At 48.5% G+C, this 17,853-nt stretch overlaps 1 protein-coding gene across 5 annotated transcripts; it reads left to right on the forward strand.

Moving 5' to 3' along the window:
* Nucleotides 1–5,977: 5,977 nt before the first annotated feature.
* fgf18a (fibroblast growth factor 18a) lies at nt 5,978–14,837 on the forward strand. Of its 5 annotated transcripts, none has more exons than XM_052508628.1 (6): nt 5,978–7,606; nt 7,688–7,802; nt 12,186–12,225; nt 12,454–12,634; nt 13,981–14,087; nt 14,355–14,837. In XM_052508628.1, exons 2-6 carry the CDS (start codon nt 7,699–7,701, stop codon nt 14,622–14,624), a joined length of 702 nt encoding a protein of 233 aa, XP_052364588.1. In that variant the 5' UTR covers nt 5,978–7,606; nt 7,688–7,698; the 3' UTR covers nt 14,625–14,837. The 5 variants fall into 5 exon arrangements, with proteins under 5 accessions (XP_052364588.1, XP_052364596.1, XP_052364593.1 ...); XM_052508636.1 differs by having other exon boundaries at nt 14,358–14,837; XM_052508633.1 differs by having other exon boundaries at nt 12,457–12,634.
* Nucleotides 14,838–17,853: the final 3,016 nt, after the last annotated feature.

Consider the following 17,853-nt stretch of genomic DNA (forward strand, 5'->3'; position numbering starts at 1 on the left):
AAATCTATTGGAGGGATGAGACACCATTCTTCCAAAGAGATTCCATAATTTTTGTTTTGTTTTATGGTAGTGGAAAACTCAGTCTCATGAGCCACTCCAGAATCTCCCATAACTCTTCAATTGGGTTGAGATCCGGTGACCGAGACACACACACACACACACACACACACACACACACACACACACACACACACACACACACACACACACATTTACATTTACATTTAAGTCATTTAGCAGACGCTCTTATCCAGAGCGACTTACAAATACACACACACACACACACACACACACACACACACACACACACACACACACACACACACACACACACACACACACACACACACACACACACACACACACACGCACACACACACACACACAAACACATCTAATCAAATCAAATGTAATTTGTTTAGGGCCTTCCTCTGACACCGCCTGGTATTGAGTTCATGGATGGCAGGGAGCTTGGCCCTTAGTGATGTAGTGCTTTGCAGTCGGATACCAAGCGGTTGCCATACCATGGGGTGATGCAGCCAGTCAAGATGCTCTCAATGGTGTAGCTGTAGAACTTTTTAGGGCCCATGCCAAATCTTTTCAGCCTGCTGAGGGGGGAAGAGGCATTGTCGTGCATTCTTCACAACTGTGTTGGTGTGCATGGACCATGTTAATTCCTTAGTGACGTGGACACAGAGGAACTTGAAGTTCTCGACCCACTCCAGTACAGCCCCGTCGATGTGGATGAGGCGAGCTCGGCCCTTCGTTGCCTATAGTCCACGATCGGCTCTTAGGTCTTGCCAGCGTTAAGGGAAAGGTTGTTGTCCTGGTACCACACTGCCAGGTCACTGACCTCCTCCCTATAGGTGGTCTCATCGTCGTCTGTGATCAGGCCTACCACTGTTGTATTGTCAGCAAATGTAATGATGGTGTTAGAGTCATGAAGTCTCGGGTGAACAAGGAGGACAGTGGGGGACTAAGCATGCTACCCTAAGGGGCCCCCATGTTGAGGGTCAACGTGGCAGGTGTGTTGTTGCCTACCCTGGCGGCCTGTCAGGAAGTCCGGGATCCGGTTGCAGAGGGAGGTGTACAGTCCCAGGGTCCTGAGCTTAGTGATGAGAGGGCACAATGGTGTTGAACGCTGAGCTGTAGTCAATGAACAACATTCTCAAATAGTCATTTATCTTATCCAGGTGAGAGAGGGCAGTGTGGAGTGCAATAGAGATTGCGTCCTGTGTGCATCTGTTGGGGCGGTATGTGAATTGGAGATGGTCCAAGGTGTCTGGGATGATGGTGTTGATGTGAGCCAAGACCAGCCTTTTCAAAGCATTTCTTGGCTACAGATGTGAGTGCTACAAGGGGACAGTCATTTAGACAGGTTACCTTGGTGTTCTTGGGCACAAGGACTATGGTGGTCTGCTTGAAACATACAGGTATTACAGACTGGGCTAGGGAGAGGTTGAAAATATCAGTGAAGACACTTGCCAGCTGGTCAGCGCATGCTCTGAATATTCGTCCTAGTAATCCGTCTGGCCCCGCAGCCTTGTGACTGTTTAAAGGGCTTATTCACATTGGCTATGGAGAGTGAGATCACATAGTCGCCCAGAACAGCTGGTTCTCTCATACATGGTTCAGTGTTGCTTGCCTTGAAGCGAGAAGGCATTTAGCTCATCTGGTAGGCTTGCATCACTGGGCAGCTTGCAGCTGGGTTTACCTTTCTAAATCCATGATGGTTCGCAAGCCCTGCCACATCCGACAAGCGTCAGAGCCGGCTTAGTAGGATTCGATCTTAGTCCTGTATTACCACTTTACCTGTTTGGTGGCTCGTGGGAGGTCATAGTGGGATTTCTTAGAAGCATCCGGATTAGTGTCTCCCTCAGATGTTGCCTGTTATCCATGGCCTCGGGTTGGGATATTTACAGTATATATGGTCACTGTAGTGACGTCATCGATGCACTTATTAATGAAACCGGTGACGGATGTAGTAAACTCATCAATGTTATTGGATGAATCTCGGAACATATTCCATTCTGTGCTAGCGAAAGAGTACTTTAGCTTAGCATCCACTTCATCGGGCCACTTCCTTATTGAGCTCGTCACTGGTACTTCCTGTTTGAGTTCTTGCTTGTAAGGAGGAATCAAAAGGATAGAGTTATTGTCAGAGAGGGCGAGGGAGAGCCTTGTTTGCTTTTCTTGGAGTGGAGTATTTTTTTACTCATTTTATTTTTTTATTTCACCTTTATTTAACTAGGCAAGACAGTTAAGAACAAATTCTTCTTTACAATAATGAATTAGTGTGTGCCACCCTATGAAACTCCCAATCACGGCCAGTTGTGATACAGCCTAGAATCAAACCAGGGTCTGTAGTGATGCCTCTCGCACTGAGATGCAATGCCTTAGACCTGTGCCTTAGATCGCTGCACCACTCGGGAGTAAAGGTGAAGAGTTGTGTCACCTCTAGTTGCACAAGGGACATGCTGGTAAATATGAGGTAAAAATCGATTTCTGTTTCCCTGCATTAAAATCACTGGCCAACAGACGCGTCACATCTGGATGTGCATTTTCTTGTTTGCTTATGGCCCTATACAGCTCATTGAGTGCGGTGGTCTAAGGGCCAGCATCGGTTTGAGGTGGTAAATAGACAGCTACGAAAAACATAGATTAAAACTCTTGGTAAATAGTATGGTCTGTAGCTTATCATGAGGTATTCGAACTCGGGCGAGCAAAAAGTCAAGACTTCCTTAAAACATTAGAGATCGCTCACCAGCTGTTGTTAACAAAGAGACACACCCCTCCCCCTTTAACCTTACCCCAGGCTGCTGTCCAGTGGAGAGAACGCATGGAAAAACCTGAGAGTTGCATATTATCCATGTCCTTGTTCAGCTCCGACTCTGCGAAAACACCGTATATTACAGTTCTTCAGGTCCCGTTGATAGGCTAGTCTTGAGGAGAGCTCGTCCAGCATGTTTTCTGGTGATTGTACGTTCGCCAATAGAACGAGGGTAGAGGCGGTTTATTTGCTCGACAACATAGTCTCATCAGGATGCCAGCTCGTTTGCCTCTCCTGCGTTGTCGCTTCCGCTTTTGAATCGCAGGCCCGGTCCAGAGTAAGCAAAACGTCCAGAGCTGCCTGACTCTAAGTAGAAATTGTTATTCAAATCTAGGCTAGTGATCGCTGTTCTGATGTCCAGAAGACGTTTTCGGTCATTGGAAATGATGGCGGAGACCTTATGTGCAAAAATGCTAAGATCAGCGTAACCCCCCAAATAGCAGAATAGGTCAGTAGCACACAAAACAGCTGCTATCCACTGCAGTGTCATCTCTCACACACACCTTTAAACCCCCTATGCTCCTTTGAGTCCCCACTTTCAAAGTCACTGAGATCTCTTCTTTGAGCCGTGGTAGCCAACATAATCGGCAACTGAGCATTTTGACACATGATCCTGTGTGTGCGCACACGCATGTAAAACATCTTAGCTGAGGATCAATAGCCAGGAGCTGCGGAGGCAAAGACATGGGCGATCAATACACTCCCTCCCTGCAAACAGAGCGACAGTGGGAGGGGGGGATTAAAGAGACCGATAGGGAAGACAGAAAATGAATGAGGGAAAGACTTGCGTGACAGAGGGTGAGGAAGAGAAGGAGAGAGAGAGAGAGAGAGAGGGAGGAGAGGGGGAGGGCGAGGTAGAGCAGGAGAGAGAGAGAGGGAGGAGAGGGGGAGGGCGAGGTAGAGAAGGAGAGAGAGAGAGAGAGAGAGAGAGAGAGGGGAGAGGGGGGGGGGGCGAGGTGGAGAAGGAGAGAGAGAGAGAGAGAGAGAGAGAGGGAGGAGAGGGGGAGGGCGAGGTAGAGAAGGAGAGAGAGAGAGAGAGAGAGAGGGAGGAGGGGGAGAGGTAGGGAAGGAGAGAGAGAGAGAGAGAGAGAGAGAGAGAGAGAGAGAGAGAGAGAGAGAGAGAGAGAGAGAGAGAGAGAGAGAGAGAGAGAGAGGGAGAGGGGAGGGGGAGGGGGAGGTAGAGAAGGAGAGAGGGAGAGAGAGGGGAAAAAAAGGAAGAAAAATGTAAATGTGTGTAAGGTAGACAACTGAAAGCCCTGGGGAACTTTTCGATGTGGACTCATATTTCAGTTGACTATTTCGCTCTAGACCTATCTTTCACCCATTCGGAATAAAAATGAATCTGTTGGTAAGCTGACTACACGATGGCTGTCAGCCAGCACATCAAAACCTCATTCATCAAGGTGACGCCTTTCTTACACCACTGCAAAGCTGGACACCCACAAAAGGCGCTCAAAGTGAAATAGACTCCCTGAAGTCACTCCTCATGATGAGGCCTTTCTGCAGCTCTCTGGTCAGTCTAATAAAGAGCATGTTAATATAGCACAAATGACCAAGAGCAAGCTGGAGAAAACGGATGCCACGAGTAATGACTCTTGCTCCCTTCGTGGTGTGTGGTTGCAGCAGCGGTGTGCGTCTGTTTGAACCTGTGGTCCAGCGGGCTGTGGTCAACCAGGTGGTTTAAAATGAGTGCCCTCCTGCCCTGGCCTGGCTAGCTGGACACCAGGCAGGCCAGAGGAGCAAACTATCCACCCAGACACAGGTGCAGGGAGGGGAAGAGGGCCAGTAGGAGAGGAGGGCCAGGAGCTCTTCTTTTGAGCATGACTTAAAGCCAGTCAACCACAGTACCCCTACCCAGCCCTATGAAGCCACGTAGCCTGTGTGTGTGTGTGTGTGTGTGTGTGTGTGTGTGTGTGTGTGTGTGTGTGTGTGTGTGTGTGTGTGTGTGTGTGTGTGTGTGTGTGTGTGAACGCACACGAGCAACATTGAAAAGCCAAGATATCTGCCCCCCCATTTCCAGCACACACAAGCGAGTGAGAACCCAATCTCTCCTGTGTGTGTGTGTGTGTGTGTGTGTGTGTGTGTGTGTGTGTGTGTGTGTGTGTGTGTGTGTGTGTGTGTGTGTGTGTGTGTGTGTGTGTGTGTGTGTGTGTGTGTGTGTGTGTGTGTGTGTGTGTGTGTGTGTGTGTGTGTGTGTGTGTGTGTGTGTGTGTGTGTGTGTGTGTGTGTGTGTGTGTGTGAATGAAAGGTATGGAATGAGTGTTGTGTTGGCTTGGCTGACCGTCTGCGGTTCTGTGGCGGTGAGAGGGAGGGTTGGGAGCGCAGAGCGGGCGTTGCTGCCGAAATCCCTGAGAAATGTTCGTTTTGGATCCGAGTCCATGCTTACATACCGCCCTCCCGCTTTTCAAGCGGACTGTCTCTCATTCTCTGTTTCATTTTCCCCTCAAGGTTTAAGTTATAAGTTATGAAACGAAGAGTCACAAAACATCACTTTTCAAAGCGGTAATTATTTACTTGGAGGGTCTGCTCTGCTATTCGTGCCCCCCCACCCCGCTCTGGCGGTCTCGCCTAAGCCCACACTCCCCACCATGGGTCAGGGGCAGAGGGGTGGCAGTGGTCGGGTTTCTTTTTAACTGAGGTGAGAAGTAATCGGAGGGCAAAAGTGACTCGCCCCTGTTATTCCCCAATGACTAGTGAAAGGTTCCAAAAGCGCAGAGAAACCCACATAAACCCGTGTTTTGTGGAGATTTGTAAAAACTAAGCCCTGTTCCCCCTTCCTCCTTTGTTGCAGCCAGTGACATTTCCAACACGGTTTCGCCTTTGGTGTAGTTGGTCGGCATCACATAGCGACTGACTAATCTCATTTTCATCCAATAAGTGTGTGTGTGTGTGTGTGTGTGTGTGTGTGTGTGTGTGTGTGTGTGTGTGTGTGTGTGTGTGTGTGTGTGTGTGTGTGTGTGTGTGTGTGTGTGGTGTGTGTGTGTGAGAGAGAGAGAGAGAGAGAGAGAGAGAGAGAGAGAGAGAGAGAGAGAGAGAGGGAGGGAGGGAGAGAGAGAAAGAGGGGAAGCGGGGGAGAGATAGAGAGCAGACGCGAGAGAGGGGGGGCTGGTGGGAGGGAGGGGTGGATTGATCCACGGCTGTTAAAATCTTGTTCTGTTTTTTTCTTGGAGGTTCGTGCCTGCCGAATGACTCGCCTCTCCCTTACAGCACTCCCATCCACCGTAAAGACGAGCTTTTTGCGGAAGGAGAACGCTTTTATATATACATGTGGTAGCTGGAGAATAGACGCAGCTGTGTTCTTTCTGTATCTTCTCCTGTGCTTTCCTCTCGTCACTGAATGAAAGAGGGAGGCTGTGAGAGAGAGCGAGAGAGAGGGGAGAGACGGTGCAGGTTCTGGAGTGGTCTGTCAATGTGATTAGGTAAACGTCGTTGAAGCGCATGCATTCACTTGTATTTCTTTACAGACAGGAGAAGTGGACCTGTCTTCTGCACTGCAACGGTCGGTTCCAACTGAGCCATCCGGACTTTGGTGCCTTTACAGGAAAAGTGCTAACTTTCTACGTTTAAAAAATTACTAAAAAGATCGGATTGCATTTTTTCCTTCAAACATTTTTGAGGTGATGTCATCGCGCTCTGTTTTGGCTGGTATTGTGCCGGAGCTCAGGGAGGACCGCAGCCAGGCAACCAGCGGTTGAAACGGTCGGGGAAGTCCGAGAAATCAGGTGCAGAGAGCGCCTGCCATTTCCGTGCTGTCGCGGGTGGCTGGGTCCGCCACCCAGTCACAGCTGTTCCCATCCTCTCCAACTCCAACTCCCCCTCCCTCCATCCCTACCTCTATCTCCCTCCCCTCCTCCCTTTCATTCAACTCTCTCCATCTCCATCTGAGCTGGACCGCTACGGGCTCTTATCCACATTATTTGACACTGTTGTTCGGTGTCCCCGGGGCCAGAGACTTCGTGACCCATCGTGGGGTCGCAGCCATGACCGAGCCCGCCCTGCAGCACCCGGCGCCCGCAGAGGCCCCTTCTTCACGCCGCACTCGCCTCCAACCCGTCCAGGTACCCCGCCTCCCGCAGCGCCTGGCATTGCCTCGCAGGGACTAGAGACCTTGGGCGTGCTCCAGCCTGCGTCCAGACAACCACTCCTCCTTTACCATCCCTCATTCTGCGTCTCATCTCTTCAAATTCGTCTCTAATGTGGACCTCTCTCAGAATAAAGTTATTGACCTAGTATAAACTTTATTGTCGCACTAAAACACCAATACGAACGTGGATTACGCATAAGATTACCGGGAGAAAACATCGTCAATAAATCACATTGGAGTGATTTTGACTGACATTAGTTTCATTATTGATACGTAGCAGGTGAGTCGATTGGAGTTTAGCCTCTATGAGTCGTGAACGCGCTTTCACCTGTTCCTCTCGAGCCCGGAGGTGCGCAACTGTTTGATGACCTAACCTCCCCCCGCGCCCCGCCCCTCCCCGTTGCACCGGCCACCGTGACAGCCAAGAGAGGTAAGCCCTCCAGTCACAGTGGCACGGCCACCCCCCGCCACACAACCTGCCCTGCCCGCGCCCTCACACCCACGCCGCCGATGCCAACGGGAGTGTCCGCTGACTCTTTGACCCTCCACTCCGTCCAGCGGATTATAAAAACACAAGTGAACTCTCCGGACTGTCGGACCGGCTCTGAACGAGCGAGGCGATTGACTCTGGGCGAAGTTCCCTAGTGGAGGGGGGAAGCGATGCGGTCCCTTCTCTCCACGCTGGCTGTCTTGTAAGTCCCTCTAACCATTTATCAAGAATGTTATTGCCATATGAAGCACATTCTGTTTGATTGTTGCAGTGTGTTGTTTAGTCTTTGACCATATGGACACGGCAGTTTTTGATGGGCATGGTTCATGGATGCTCTGGCCTGGGTATTCGACGTCTCATCTCTTCCCATCGGTCACCATAGAAACGTGTCAAAGAAGGTGATTGGCTAATTAGTCGGGGTCACTGGGTCAGGGTTGGGGCTGTGCCACCCATATGACTTGTCATAAACACGGTTTATAACTGATTATTACTGGTGTAGATGTTGACCATTTCAATTGGATCTAGGTTTATATTATGTACGGTACAGTAATATATTGCATTGAATCCACCACTATCACAAACTATCCTTTGATCATAGTCTGCAACCATGTTTCATTGAAAATGTGAAATACTGAACTGCAGCTATGTAAAAGGATACAGAATGAAGCCAGGGATTTCATTTGTCTTTCATTGTGACCAATGTACTTCTCCCAGATGGCAGTCATCTCCAGATAGTTATCATCTCTCTCTCTCTCGCTCTCTGTCTCATTCTCTCTCTGTCTCATTCTCTCTCTGTCTCATTCTCTCTCTGTCTCTCTCTCATTCTCTCTCTGTCTCATTCTCTCTCTCTCTCTTTCTCATTCTCTCTCAGTCTCTCTCTCGGTCTCTCTCTCTCGTTCTCTCTCTCTCGTTCTCTCTCTCTCTCTCTCTCTCTCTCCCTCTTCTCTCTCTCTGTCTCTCTGTCTCTCTCTCTCTCTTCTCTCTCTCTCTCTCTCTCTGTCTCTCTCTCTCTCTCTCTCTCTCTCTCTCTCTCTCTCTCTCTCTCTCTCTCTCTCTCATTCTCTCTCTCTCTCTCTCTCTCTCTCTCTCTCTCTCTCTCTCTCTCTCTCTTCTCTCTCTCATTCTCTCTCTCATTCCTCTCTCTCATTCCCTCTCTCTCATTCTCTCTCTCTCTCTCTCTCTCTTTCTCTCTCTCTCTCTCTCTCTCTCTCATTCCCTCTCTTGCATTCCTCTCTCTCTTCTCTCTCTCTCTCTCTCTCTCTCTCTCTCTCTCTCTCTCTCTCTCTCTCTCTCATTCTCTCTCTCTCTCTCTCTCTCTCTCTCTCTCTCTCTCTCTCTCTCTCTCTCTCTCTCTCTCTCTCTCTCTCTCTTCTCTCTCTCTCATTCTCTCTCTCATTCTCTCTCTCTCATTCTCTCTCTCTCATTCTCTCTCTCTCATTCTCTCTCTCATTCTCTCTCTCTCATTCTCTCTCTCGCATTCCCTCTCTTGCCCATTCTCTCTTGCTCATTCCCTCTCTTGCTCATTCTCTCTTGTCAGATGAAGAGAAAGATTCAACTCTCCACCACCTCTTCTACGTTATCTTCTCCTCTGCCATGCAGGCTCTTTTTTATTTCCCCCTCACTCACCGAGACCACGGCTACTAACTACCGCTCCACACTTAACATTACATCTTTGATCATCAACATATTAGTTCGCCTGTCTAATGGCTGCTCTACACAAACTCAAGCATTGGTTCAATGGTCTAGACTCGGAGCTACTGCTCCCCACTGGGGCCTATTTCACCTCTGACCACAACACCACAATGAGACCAACAGTGCTATTCTTTTTGAAAACACTGCTGCACGCTGGGACCCGCTGCTACTCTAACCACTGCTCCACACTGGGGCCTGTTACTGCTTTAACCACCACTGAGACTTACCGCTCTGCTTTTCAAACCACAACTCCTCTCCGAGGCCTTCTGCTCTGCACTGAGGCCTACCACTCAAACCATTTCTCAACAGTGAGGCCCACTACCTCAGCCATTGCTCCACCCTGGCGCTCCGTATTTAGGCCCACTCTACCTTAACGTCTACTCAACATGGGAGAACTTCAGAGACACAGGTTTATGATGTCGGCTTGATGCTTGTTTTGGCACAGGTCCAACGGACAACCAGGTTTCCCCATTGGTCCTTCTTATAGAACTATTACCTCCCTCTTGCAGTCCCTTTTCATCTCTGTCTTTGCTACTCTCCCTCTCTTCTCCATTTCTTCTGTCTTCACTTTCTCTGCTCGCCATTTCCTCACTGGCATACTGTGAGTGTCTGTGGTCGGGAAGAGAGTGGTAGAATCCAGAACCGAAGCACTTTTCTCTCCGTGTCCTCGGGCAGCGGCGCAGCAGTGATGTTTTAACAGCTGAGAGTCCTCACAATGCACAAGACACCGCCACTTTTACAGCTGCGCAGGCAGAATGCAGCTTTGGTTCCCCTGGTGTCTGCATCTGTTAGCAGCCCCTATGAGCTGATACACCAGCCAAGGGAAAGATCACCCGTGTGCCGTTGCATAGGAAGGAGTTTGGCTTCTTTGTGTCTTTGGGTTGGTGTGGGTTGAGTGAGTCAAGAGTGAGGTACATGTATGTCTATGAGTACGCATCAGTGGATGGATGCAAGACCTTTCTCTTTTTCACACTCTCGTCTTCCTGTCTCTCACACCACAAACAATGGGGACACCCCTGTTTCTCTCCCCGCCCTGTCTCTCCCTATCTCTCCCCGTACACAGACACCTCTCTCTCACTCTCACCCTGCAGTGCATCAGTCTTTTCTTCAGTCCAGCTGTCAGCTTACTCATCTCCACATCTGCGTGTGTGTGAGGCCATGACAGTGTGTGGGGGAGTCTCCTCCATCCCAAAACACTGAGCATGGGACAGGAGAGAGAGGGAGGGGGGAGAGGGAGAGAGAGAGGACAGTGGAAGGGAGAGAGGGGGACTGGTAGACCTAGGGATATGTGAGGATGAAGAGAGAAAACAGGAGAGAAGAGAGAAACAGGTAGGAGAGAAACAGGTAGGAGAGGAGAGAGAAACAGGTAGGAGAGGAGAGAGAAACAGGTAGGAGAGGAGAGAGAAAACGGTAGGAGAGTAGAGAGAAACAGGTCGGAGAGGAGAGAGACAGGTAGGAGAGGAGAGAGACAGGTAGGAGAGGACAGCGAAACAGGTAGGAGAGAAGAGAGAAACAGGTATGTACTGCATTTGGCAACACTTCACTCAACAAGCTTGCCTCTCCATGCTGTAGTGTAGAACACACAGAGAGTGAGAGAGAGAAAGAGAGAGATATAAGAGACAGTGCATGCTCTTCTCCACAGCGCACACACACACACACACACACACACACACACACACACACACACACACACACACACACACACACACACACACACACACACACACACACACACACACACACACACACACACACACACACACACACACACACACACAAGTGATATTATGGCTACTTACACAATGGCACAGTACAGTCATGTAGGGGTCAAGAGGTGGTTGAGTGGGAGAGGTGTCAGTCAGAGGGTTTCCCTGTCTGTGTTTCCCAGCTGCTCTGATGGAGCATCTGCTGGAGGAAAACATGGAGGCTCTGGGTGTTGTCCCAGACTGACCCTGGATGTCTGTCTGTTTGTCTGTCTCGCATGTCGCCATGCCAACTACACCACCCCATCCTGTAACTAATCCCACCTACAGAATGTCTATTGATAGACACCTACAGAATCTCTGTTGACAGACACCTACAGAATCTCTGTTGACAGACACCTACAGAATGTCTGTTGACAGACACCTACAGAATGTCTGTTGACACACACCTACATAATGTCTATTGATAGACACCTACAGAATGTCTGTTGACAGACACCTACAGAATGTCTATTGATAGACACCTACAGAATGTCTGTTGACAGACACCTACAGAATGTCTGTTGACAGACACCTACAGAATGCCTGTTGACAGACACCTACAGAATGTCTGTTGACAGACACCTACGGAATGTCTGTTGATAGACACCTACAGAGTGTCTGTTGATAGACACCAACATAATGTCTGTTGATAGACACCTAGAGAATGTCTGTTGACACACACCTACAGAATGTCTATTGATAGACACCTACAGAATGTCTGTTGATAGACACCTACAGAATGTCTATTGATAGACACCTACAGAATGTCTATTGATAGACACCTACAGAATGTCTATTGATAGACACCTACAGAATGTCTGTTGACAGACAACTACAGAATGTCTATTGATAGACACCTACAGAATGTCTGTTGACAGACAACTACAGAATGTCTATTGATAGACACCTACAGAATGTCTGTTGACAGACACCTACAGAATGTCTGTTGACAGACACCTACAGAATGCCTGTTGACAGACACCTACAGAATGTCTGTTGATAGACACCTCTTCATAGGTCAAGTGTCAAGGCTGGTGGTTCTGCTGACATCAGAATAAGGGTGACAAGGTTTGGGAACCAGCGACTGTCTGTCTCTTGTAGCACAAAAAAAAGTATTAAAATGTATGCACTCAGTACTGTAAGTTGCTCTGGATAAGAGGCTCTGCTAAATGATAACATGTAAAAACAAATGTAATATCTGAGGGAGCGGGGAGTCCCGCAGTCCAGCCAGAAGCTCTCTCTGGTTTCCCAAGGATTGGTCTCAGTGTTGGGGAAGGGATCAGAAGGATGGAAGGAGAGGAATTCTTGGATCGGAGATATACTGAACCTATTTTCTCTTTCCAGATGCATCCAGATGTTGCTGGTGATGTGCAATCCATTGCAGGTGAGAAGCTAGATATGCGCGTGTGTGTGTGAGTACATGTTTGTATGGATATGTGTGTATGTCAGTGAACGCGTCTTGACAAAGGCATTTAGGACCTTCAGATTTTTGCATCGTGTTGCTGTTCATCGTGTCCTCGTATCCTTCCCCAAAGGATGGAGGGAGTGGGGGATAGGAGAGAGCATGCAGTAGCAGTATGCTGATTGTGACCCGTGTGTCCCGTGTGTGCAGCAGGTGTTTGGCGTGGATGGGGTTAACTTCAGCGTGCACGTGGAGAACCAGACCCGGGTGAGAGATGCTATGAGCCGGCGGCACCACCGGGTCTACCAGCTCTACAGCCGCACCAGCGGCAAACACGTCCAGGTGCTGGGGAGACGCATCAGTGCCCGCGGAGAGGACGGAGACAAATATGGTAAGACACACACACACACAGACAGGCACATAAGTACACACACACACACACACGCCTCAATCCTCCCAGCCTTGGCAGTGGGCAGTGGAGCTCGTCTCCGGAGCACAAAGACCTCATCGACCAACTGCTGACTCAATGATTCACCAGAGAGACACACAGAGAAAGAGTGAAAGAGAAAGAAAGCAGGAGGGGGGGGCTGCCAGGTAGAGTGTTAGGCAGTGTTAGAAACTCATCTCCTCCATCAATCTATCCATTGATTTTTCATCCTCCCCGTTGTCTTCTCTGGGTTTAAAACAGCAGGCTGCCTCCCTCGTCCATCCCTCTGCCACTCCTCCCCCTTCCCCTTTCTCTCTTTGTCTGTAATTATGCCCAACCCATTCTCAAACCGCAGAGGATCCATTGCAGGGGGAAAAAAGGCCAACGTTAATGCTGGTGTTCATCTTCCTCTGTGCAGTTGAATGGGGTTCATGTTACCAGCTCTCCCATTCACAACCGTGCTCTTCACAAACATACCACTTCCAGGCCAGCCTTATTACTGCTCCGCGAGCAGATCTGTTCTTGACAAGTGGTTCTCAAAAGAAGAAAGACAGTGGTTAACGCCATCAGGCAATGGCAGTAAAGCATTGTGAGAGGAAAAAAGAACAGAGAACGAGGGGGAGAATAGAGAGGAGGGTTGAAGGTGCAAACATGTAGAGTGGGAGAGAGAGAGAGAGAGAGAGAGAGAGAGAGGAGGGGAGTGTTAAGGGAAGAAGAGGGAGAGAGAAGGGTATTGATTTCTTGTGACCCCTTTGTTGACTAAGGTCATGTAGGAACCATTTCAGGGATTTCTTTTAAAAACAGGCACAAGCGCTCTCTCTAAAGACATTGAGTCAGCGCAGTGTTATTACAAGAGAAGGGGAGCAGTACTTTAATATACACTGAATCAGCTTCACAATGGCATGATGAACACACACACACACACACACACACACACTCTAAAAACAACAATCCCCCCTGCAGTGTTTGCTAGACTTATTCTTCTTTTGTAGCCTCGCTCTGTGTCGGCTGTCCTCATGTCTTTCTGTGTCTTTTTTTTTTGAGCCCCACTTGTAATGACCAGCCTCCCGTAAGACCGTCTCTGAACAGGCTTCTTTGACAACTAACCATCTACTCACCCAAATGTCTGCCTGTCCTCGCTTCGCCATCTGCCTGGGATTGATCTGTCAGTTCAAACCCAGGCTATAATCTGTCACTCTGTCAAGTTGCGTCCCCTCCTCCTCCCTTATTTTCCTGTCCCTTTTGTTTTTGGTGCTCTACCTGTCTGTGGCTCTAACGTCTGTCTGTCCCTCTGTCTGTCCCTTCACAAGCCCAGCTTGTAGTGGAGGCCGACACCTTTGGTAGCCAGGTGAGAATCCGTGGCAAAGAAACCAACTTCTACCTGTGCATGAACCGCCGTGGCAAGCTGGTGGGAAAGGTGAGACCTCTTCTGTTCTCTCATGTTTTCAAACAATTACAGCATCTTTAGGCTTATGGCATGAATCACAACAATATGCCAAAAAAAAGTGCTGTTTGGAAGCATTCCTGAGCATTCCTTGATTTTTGTTCAGATTGAATGTGTTCACATGGATTGCTGATCTGCCTCTTCCCTCATGTCTCTCTCTCTCTCTCTATCCGTGTGTGTGTGTGTGTGTGTGTGTGTGTGTCTGTGTGTGTGTGTGTGTTCGTGTCTCTGTTCTCTCAGAAGGCCAGTAATAAAAGTGAAGACTGCGTGTTCGTGGAGAAGGTTCTAGAGAACCACTACACCGCATTGATGTCATCACGCTACGCAGGCTGGTACGTTGGCTTCACCAAGCGGGGGCGACCTCGCCGCGGCCCCCACACGCTGCCCAACCAGCAGGACGTCCACTTCATGAAGCGCTTCCCGCCCGGGGAGTACCCTGAAACCACTCCCTTCCGCTTCACAACGGTCAACAAGAGGAGCAAGAGGGTCCGTGCCACCGGGCCCCGCTAGCAGCTAACGCTAATGGCTACCCTCCATCCACTGCCCATTGCCACCTGTACCTGCTTATTCAGTAATTGCTAACGGGATAACATTGACCCTTCCTCTGGACTTTAATACATGCTAATTGGCTAACCTGAAGCTAATCGATAATGGGATAACATTGACCCTTCCTCTGGACTTTAATACATGCTAATTGGCTAACCTGAAGCTAATCGATAATGGGATAACTGAAGCTAGTGGGCCAGTGATACACCCAGATAGTGAGCCAGTGATACACCCAGATTCCTGACCCCACCTAACGCTTCCCGCTACTGGGATAACATGTACCCTCCTCTGGACCCTGATTGGTAGGTTTACTAACTGTGCTAGTGCCACAGTACATCCACTAACTTGACACTTGGCCCTGCGAAGCCGTCACTGCCCTAGGCTCCACAATCTCTGTCCATTGACTGAAGGCCACTAGCTTGAAGCCCTGCTATCACAACTAGCCCATCAACCTGGCCCACTCCCCTGCCAGGCCCAGACACTATGACAAGGCCCCTGAAAGCTAGCTAAACTGATAACCAGGCTTTCCAACCTGTGTAGGCCTCGTTTCCCTCCAACCTCCAAGCTTGAACATAATGGTGCTATTGCACTTTCACTGGCCAGTTAATCACTAGTTTAGAACGGACAAACAAAAAAAGGGTCACTTTGCTGGTTTATCAAGCAGCCATGCTTTAAGGTAAACACTATTGCTCTGCTAAACAAGAATGAGTGCAGTGTGTTCTCGAAACTGCGGGTTTAAACTCTTTCTGAGGGCTAAAACGTAGCTAAGCTAGCTACACCGTGATAGACCCAACCTTACTCACAGGCTTGGACCAGTTCAGCTATCTGACGCTGTCCAGGACTCACTGGATGATACCCACTTAATGGACCAAAAGACAGAGACAGGAGAGACAGACAGGTGGACAGACTGAAAGTCTATGAGACAGTGGCTTCATGAGAGAAACTGTGGAGCAACCGGTGGACAAACAGCGCGAGGAACACAGGAAGCCAGTGGAGTGGTGATCAAGCCACAGTACAGGACGAGACAGAATGGCACTGTGGAAAAATGGATGGACTGCTTTGACGCACTTCTCTCTGTCTCACCCCCCTTGGGTGAGAAGAATCTGTGAGACTTGGGGTGAATGAATGTGAATGTATGTACAGTATGTGAGTGTAAGGGCACCAAAGACCATTTGGGGGGATCTAGAAAGGGACTAGAGGCCTAAATTATCCCCAAGGCAACCTCCCCCGGCAACTCACTGAAGTGACGGAAGCTTTAAGAACTGGAATGTACAAACCGAGCTGTACCAAAAAACAAACCAAATCTAATGACCACCAAAGACAACTGGAGACCAGCGCCATGACACCTCCCCAATTCCCACTGCCAGGACAGAATGCCCTCTTCTTATAGGATCAGAGGGTGATGACGGGCGCGTGGGGGAAGGGTGCCTTCTCTTCATATATGCGTTGCTATAGAAACGACCCGGGGGATGACGCTCCTGTGCGATACCATGGATACAGAATGCTGCTACCAGGACATTCAGTGGAACACCAAAGTCTTATACACAAAATATAAAGGGAACCAATTTATTAAAAGTTATATAAAGATGACCAAAAAAAACGAAATAAGCGATCTTTTTATGATTGTTACTATAATTGTTGATATTATTATAATAAAATTATTTCTTTTATTTATTTCAGCTCTGTGTGCAGCAGTCTTTCTCAAGTCAGTAAACCTGCATACAGAAACCTGTCTACTGTGTCATAAAGCATCTTATACACAGCACAGGAGGTTGGTGGCACCTTAATTGGGGAGGACGGGCTCGTGGTAATGGCTGGAGCAGAATGGTATTGAATATATCAAACAATCTAATCAAATTTGATTGGTCACATGCACATGGATAGCAGATGTTATTGCAAGTATGGTGAAATGCTTGTGCTTCTAGTTCCCGGCATTGCAGCAATATCTAACAAGTAATCTAACAATTCTACAACTACTACTTGATACACACAAATCTAATTAAAGGGATGGAATAAGAATATGTACAAATACATATATGGATGGGCCATGACCTACCCGCATAGACAAGATGCAGTGGTTGGTATAAAACAGTACATACATCTGGGATGAGTAGTGCAAGATGTGCAAACATTATTAAAGTGGAATTAATAAAGTGACTAGTGATCCATTTGTTAGAGTGGCCAATGATATCAAGTCTGTATGTAGGCAGCAGCCTCTCTGAGTTAGTGATTGCTGTTTAACAGTCTGATGGCCTTGAGATTGAAAAATAGCTTCTATCTCTTGGTCCCAGCTTTGATGCACCTGTACTGACCTCACCTTCTGGATGGTAGTGGGGTGAACAGGCAGTGGCTCGGGTGGTTGTTGTCCTTGATTATCTTTTTTGTCTTCCTGTGACATCGGGTGCTATAGGTGTCCTAGAGGGCAGGTAGTTTGCCCCCGGTGATGCGTTGTGCAGACCACACCACCCTCTGGTGAGCCCTGCGGTTGTGGGCGGCGCAGTTGCCATACCAGGCGGTGATACAGCCCGACAGGATGCCCTCAATTGTGCATCTGTAGAAGTTTGTGAGGGTTTTAGGTGACATGGTTTCCATGTGTTTGATGCCATTCCATTCGCTCTGTTCCAGCCATTATTCCGAGCCATCCTCCCCTCAGCAGCCTCCACCGATACACAGGTACACAACCCCTTCATCATCATAAATTGACAATATTTACTTAACTATGTGGAAAATAAGTCTTCCACAAGAGTGTTTCCGTTTTTGGAAATATATAGACACAATATTACTCTACTTATATTCCTGACCACTGATCTGAAAGCATTGTGGAAAATAACAGTAGGCTTCTGCAAAGCAGTAGTATCATTTTCTTATTATTTCTCTCAACCCACAAATATAGGCTGACACCAAACCCCCTTCATCCCACCTAACCCACCACACCAACAACCCTCCAACACCATCCCAACACACAATTCTATCAGGGAACTACCATGAGACTTCAACATGGTTGCATCACAATAAATGTAATCTTGATTTACTGTATTAAATCCTCTTGGCCCCCATGGCATCCACCATGGTTCTCTGCCTCACCGTCTTCTATTAGCTCTTAAATTGTCTCTCACCATGAGATCCCCGCTTTACTAAGTTTCCAGCTGGTTTTTGGCCATCCCTGCATTTGTAAAGAATCTTCCTGTAAAAA

The sequence above is a fragment of the Oncorhynchus keta genome, chromosome 4 (assembly GCF_023373465.1).
Source record: "Oncorhynchus keta strain PuntledgeMale-10-30-2019 chromosome 4, Oket_V2, whole genome shotgun sequence".
Taxonomy (NCBI): Eukaryota; Metazoa; Chordata; class Actinopteri; order Salmoniformes; family Salmonidae; genus Oncorhynchus; species Oncorhynchus keta.